Source organism: Oryza glaberrima, chromosome 10 (genome assembly GCF_000147395.1).
Source record: "Oryza glaberrima chromosome 10, OglaRS2, whole genome shotgun sequence".
NCBI lineage: Eukaryota > Viridiplantae > Streptophyta > Magnoliopsida > Poales > Poaceae > Oryza > Oryza glaberrima.
The window spans coordinates 16,149,497-16,155,720 of record NC_068335.1 but is presented as its reverse complement, the minus strand read 5'-3'; the positions used below and the strand labels follow the sequence as shown (position 1 = coordinate 16,155,720).

The following is a 6,224-nucleotide window of genomic DNA, read 5'->3' as shown; positions in this document are numbered from 1 at the left end:
GCTAGCTTGTTAGCTCACAATGGCAGGCACTAAACTCGTAGCTCTTGGTTTCATTGTTCTCTTGAGCATTGGATTAGCCAATGCTTCAAGAGTGGCAAGATACTCAAGTGCCCAAGGATCAGGCAGTGGTAGTGGAGAGGGGTCAGGATCTGTGAATGGTGGGGGATCCGGGGGCGGAAGTGGTACGGGATCTGGTCAGAGTGGTTATAATGGTGCACACGCAAGTGGTGGAGGTGGAGGGGGCGGCGGTGGCGGTAGCCAGTATGGTGGATCAGGGTCTGGTAGTGGGTCAGGCTCGGGCTCAGGCTCTAGTCAGTATAGTTCAAATTATTATGGCTCTGGTGGTGAATATTCTAGTGCAGGCGGTAGCGGTGGCGGTGGTGGCGGAGGACAAGGCAATGGAAATTATGGGTCAACTGGACAAGGATCTGGTAGCGGTACTGGTTCTGGCTATAGTGACGCTAATTCTAACTACTGGCGTGGACCAAGTTATGCAAATGCAAATGCTGGTGGCTATGGTAATGGTAATGGCTATGGACAAAATGGTGGTAGCGGTGGCGGCGGAGGTTCAGGGAGTGGCTATGGTGATGCCAATCCTTAATTTCCTTTATACTGGAAATTATGAAAACTTGAAGCCCAACCTAGTCCGTGCCATGTCAATGTTGTGAAATTTGTTTTTATTTTTTTTTCACACCTGTTTTATGCATCATGTTTCAAGAAATAAAGGGCTTCATGTAAAGTTTCTGCCAATGCAGTAACATGTAACAAATTAGGAGAGATATTGCATAACTGTGGTGAAAATTATATTATTTAACCAATCTGATCACTTGTTGTGAACCATTTGCTCCAATAATTTAGGGGCAAGTTCTTGGCTGATATCTATAATGATATTACGTGGTTTTCATAAACTTGAGCAAATTAACAAACACTAGTCGCATATATGGCTCAACCCAAAGAGTGCCCATCTAAAATTGAATGATGAGGTGGAGGTTTGATTGGGTAAGGGTTGTGGTTGGGGACTTCATTTGAATCGACCATAGGCCTCAATAAAGATCATTGTAGGGTTTTCTCCATGTCCTATTAAGTTTAAAGATCAATATTAGGACTCAAGAGTCATTGGGCCCAAGCAAGGAAACAGGAGAATAGCCATTACCATTAACTGCTGAGACAAGAATCATTGTATGACTCGGACTCGGAGCTACGTATCTGACCGGATGTATACCTTCGCTCAGACCATAGTTCACCACAGTCGTACTCCGTGTAATCCTGTTGATGTTTGCATTCTCACCAGACAGGAGTGAAAGAACGATATTTTGGAGCTATAAGAAGGTCATGATTTATACTCCTGATTATACGAAGGATGTTTAGAACTACTTGTATGACGTAAACATTTTTGGCAATATAGAAGTGCTATATTCTTTAAGTTAGTCCGAGTAAATTTATGCTGCTTGAGATGTTACCGGAGAGTGCGATCGTTTCTAATGCTAAATTTATTGTGTGCCTAGTATAGCAGCACTGGAGAAATAAATAAATTTAACAGTAAAAAAAATATGGACATCGTTTTACATCCCATCATTGAGGAATATATATAAGAGAACCCTTTGAGAGTGTCATTTCACTTTTTATTACTGGCAATTATTGTAGTAGATTGAAATACATTTGAAAGGAAGTGATAGAAGGAAGGAGTAATATATATATCATCCAAACTCACCATAAGTGGTACGTGTTGCCGAGCAGAAGGAAAGAGTCGTGTTATGGGCATGAGCGCATCAGTGCAGAAGATAACGCCTAGGCAATCAGCAGAGCCTTTGGAAGAGTTGATAGTGTTGGGAGTGCTAGAGGAGACGTTTTTCCTCTACTTGTCTTGCGACAGAAAATAGAAAGGAAGTTTTTTGAGTCAGAAAAACCGTCGCAAGTTTTTTTAGTCAAAAACTTTCAAACATAACTATAATACAATTTAAATATAATTATATTATAACTACACTGTAACTGCAATGTAACTATACTATAACTATGATATAACTTATATTAAACTTATACGTGAAATGGTTTGGTTAGCTAGCACACTGGGATCTTATGCATGACATGTATGAAAAGTTCTTTTAAGCACTTTTTTTTCCTTCATGCGCAAATCTTGAAATGATCTGATGGTCACAAATCTCAAAGTTTTGGAGGAAGAAAACTTGCATAAGTTTTCTAACAAATCGGAAATGGGATTTGTGAACTTTGTATTAGCAAAGATGCTAAAAAACACATGGTCTCAACTCTCAAAACGAAGTCAAATTTTCTCCTCTTGATTGAAAAGTATCTCGTGCGTATATCAATCCGGGTCCTAATTTTGTAAAGTAGCTTTTGGGTCTCCGTCCTGTCGGCGCACGCCAGAGTCGCCACAGTTTACTTAGCTTGTGATCGCGAGATTGGAGTCTAAAACCGTGAGCGATCGCGATCATCGTAATGGTATAACGATCGACTCGGTGATAGTTCCAAGACGTACGATCGCGATGAATTTCGAGCAAGCAAATCTTCACTTCGAAGATCAACCTCTGCACATCTTAAAAAAAAAAAAGAAAAAAAAAAGAAAAAGAGTGAGATCGATCGACCTCTTCAAGGATACGCATAGGACTCGATCATGGCCAACTTGAAGCAACTCGATCGGATTGCACGCCGTACGTTCTTGACTAGTACTTTCATTTTCACATGATCATTAATACTATTTTATAATCAATCATGTATGGCCTGATTTAATTAAACGTTAAAACTCATTATTGCAGGTGAATTACCCTATTTTGCTGGATATGTACATTTCCTGAGCTATCTCGGCGGCTGGTCAAATCGATCGGCATCTGACAGAATGATGGCGTGGCATTCTTCATGTTCAACTCTACAGTAAAATATTAAAATGATCATGTCAGCTGTCTCGCTTATCCCAATCTCCGCGTGCATTGGGTTTCTTTGCATGCTTTGTATATATAAAATATGTGCATGTGATGATCAGAGAGTTGCCACATTTGAACGTACGTGTTAAAGGCCAAATGTGTCATGGGTCCGAGGGTCCGTTTAGAAAAGTTTCTAGCAGCTGTATTTTCTTCTAGAATGTTCAGTTCTCCCAAATAATTCAGGTTATTATCCGGATTCTGAAAAACCGTGGTTGTAAAATCCAGAAAATGAATTAAAACTTACAAGTTAGAAAACCTAGCTTTTCTATATTTTCAGAAGCTAACTACCAACCAATAGATTCTCAAAAATCTTAAGCTCGTTAGACAGGACGTGCAAGAGCTTCAATCGAGGTCTCCTCTACAATGTCAACTATGATGTATACCAGCACCAGCTGCAGGTTTTGTGTTCAGTAGAATAGAATGCTTATGTCGATTTGTACAAGCTACAATTAACTAGCCTGCACTTATCCCTCGATCGGTACGATCGATCGGTTGACTGTTCGAATTAATATTTTACCTGGTGTGTTTGATTTGATCAATACGATTTCCTGAATGTGTGCAATGGATTGGAGTATATATCCCGTCATTTTTGCACTTTGTCTACTTCACATATCCTAATGTTGCAAGGGAAAAAAGACAGCTGCAGTGTATTGCTGTATATATATGCCCATATCTAAATTCTAACGAGGTAAAGAGAAGAGAAAATATATGCAATGATCTATATTAAATTAAACGAGACAATTCCCATATACATAGATACATTCAAAACGACTCCATTATAGACATTTGGCATTTAAGATAAGATTCGGTCAAATATTGACTTATATTAGAATATGAAATCTAAAGAAATATAAGTACTATGATAGTACTTTTGAAGGCAAACATATGCATTTTTCTCTTGTAGCTGAGCTTCCAGAAATTATCGATGCTCAAAACTTTAAAACATCTGAACAAATTACACAAAACGTCATTTTTTTATGGCCAGAGGAAGAATTGCGCTATCACAAGTGAAGTAGGAGATGTGATAATAATTTTTTTAAAAAAGTATATATTTGGGCTACGATCATGACGTAGCGCTTTGTTGGAGAGTTTTGTTGCTAGTGTTCTCTCTAGAGATAACATTTAGGAGATAAACCATCCCACATGACATTATAAAATAATGCAAATTTAACAGAAAGTGAAATATTTGCAAAGAAGGTACAATATGCTTAATGAGGATGCATGACCTACCTTGCTCGGGTGCTACTAGAACCTTTGCAACCACTTCGTAGTAAACGAGAGCTTAGGAACCAATGGAATCTATGCAACAAACAAAGCACACAAAGCAACCAGGCTATAAGTCTACTGAAATAGGGAACAAAAGCATTTTTAATGGATTCTAGGCATTTTTATAAATTTATTACAATTTGAATGGACTTAAACGGAGCTCGGATGAATATATTACAAATTTTAGAAGATTCACTATGGTTTTTACTATTAATAAAAAACCCTTAATGATTTATTGTGCATTAAAACAAGGGGGCTGACATCAGCGGAGGGGGGGACCAGGCGCCCGCAAGAGGGCCCCGCTTGTCGGCAACACGGAGCGGCCGGTCCACCATAGACCGGTACCACCAAGGTGGTCCACCGCCGGTCCATGATGATGGATGGCATGATCAGCCCAAGGCAGATCGGGTGGTGCGGAGCGGGTGGCCGGGTCATGGGTGCGGCTCAATGCTGGCCCGGGCGAGCGACGGCGTGGCCATCGACGGTGATGCGGGAAGCAGTGGCTGGCGACGCACGCGAAGAAAGAGGGAAAAAGAGGGGAAGGAGCTCACTGAGACGACAGCGACCGGCGCGGGGAAGAAGACAACGGCGGCGACCTGGCGGGTGAGAGGGAGGATAGGCACTGGCAACACTTAAGGAAGGAGGGGGAAGGGATTATAGAGAGAAAGAGGGTGCACAGTGATGGGCATTGCCGGCCGGAGGACGGGAAGGAGGAAGAACACACCAGCGAGCGAGGGGAATGGGTTTCAGGTGGAGTGGCATCCAAGTGGCGGCCAGGATGCTCCTCGGCCTTGCGAGGATGATGGCAGCAACGGTGCTACCGACGGTGGCTTGAGCAACAGCGAGCGGCGGCGGAGATGCAGTAGCACTAGGTGAGACGGTGTGAGAGCTGAGGAATGAGCAGAGAGCGGTGGCAGATGGGGAAAAGGGATAGCGGAGCTCGGGGGCACTTTTTATAGGCTCGAGGGAGCACGGACGTGGCCGGGGTGAGCCCGAAATGGCTGGCGACATGGGGGGATAGGTGGGCCGAACCTGTCAATGTCCCCAGAGAGGAGGTGGCGCAGTGGCTTGCTGGGCCGTGGGGCCTTCGGTCGGCCCAACAGCAGGGAGGGGAAGGGCGGACGTGATGGGGCCAGCGGGGAGGATTGGGCCAAAAGCAGCCCAATCGGGCGAGAAAGAAAAATAAAGGAGATTTGGATTTATTTAATTCCGATAATCAATTTTGAATTATTAAAATTACTTTGCTCTGGAATTTCCACTAAAAATCCAGTTAATGTATTTCAGCATGGGGAACTCAAGAAGTATCCCACCAAGCCAATTCCATTTATTAAATGAGATTATTAATTAGGGATTAGCTCTAGATTAAATGAAATAATTTCTTTTAGGCAATTTATTGAATGAACTAGGTGAAACCCCGCGCATTGCTGCGGGAATTTAGTATGATAACAATAAAAAAGATAACGTGGAAGATAGCTAGATAACATCAAATTAAATAAATTAATGTGGTTTATGATAATTTGAATTTAAATAGTATGTAGAATGATGATTCAAACGTAAAAAGTAAGGTGGTATGACTTTATGGAAGAAGAAAAATAGGGAGATAGTTTGGACCGTAGATTAATCATTTAAAGGCTAAAAAATGATGTGATATGACTTAATTAGAGGGAAAAAGGAGAAAGATAATTTTTACCATAGATTCATCATTTAAGCACTAAGTGAGGATGAACTATATAAGTATATATGATATCATAAAACATAATAAAGATATACATTGAAACATTATGTGAATTATGTTGGATGATAATTTAACATGTTTGTATTTGAAAAGCTCTTAAATTATAAAAAAAACTATAAAGATATAGCATGTTTGCATGATATTTAAATGTGATGATTGTTAGTGGATGATGACGTGGCATCTTGTTAATTAGTGGATGATGATGTGGCATCTTGTTAGTGGATGATGATGTGGCATCTTTGCATGTTAAACTTAAGGAGTTAGTGGGGGATAACTTTATAGTAAGA

At 41.0% G+C, this 6,224-nt stretch overlaps 1 protein-coding gene across 1 annotated transcript; it reads left to right on the top strand.

Annotated features, from left to right (window-relative positions):
* LOC127752844 (glycine-rich cell wall structural protein 2-like) lies at positions 1–812 on the top strand. The gene has a single exon (XM_052278278.1). It carries the CDS (start codon positions 20–22, stop codon positions 599–601), a length of 582 nt encoding a protein of 193 aa, XP_052134238.1. The 5' UTR covers positions 1–19; the 3' UTR covers positions 602–812.
* Positions 813–6,224: the final 5,412 nt, after the last annotated feature.

What these genes read in the sequence shown, in the direction of transcription:
- LOC127752844 (XM_052278278.1), top strand. Translation starts at nt 20, where the DNA reads ATGGCAGGCACTAAACTCGTAGCTCTTGGTTTCATTGTTCTCTTGAGC.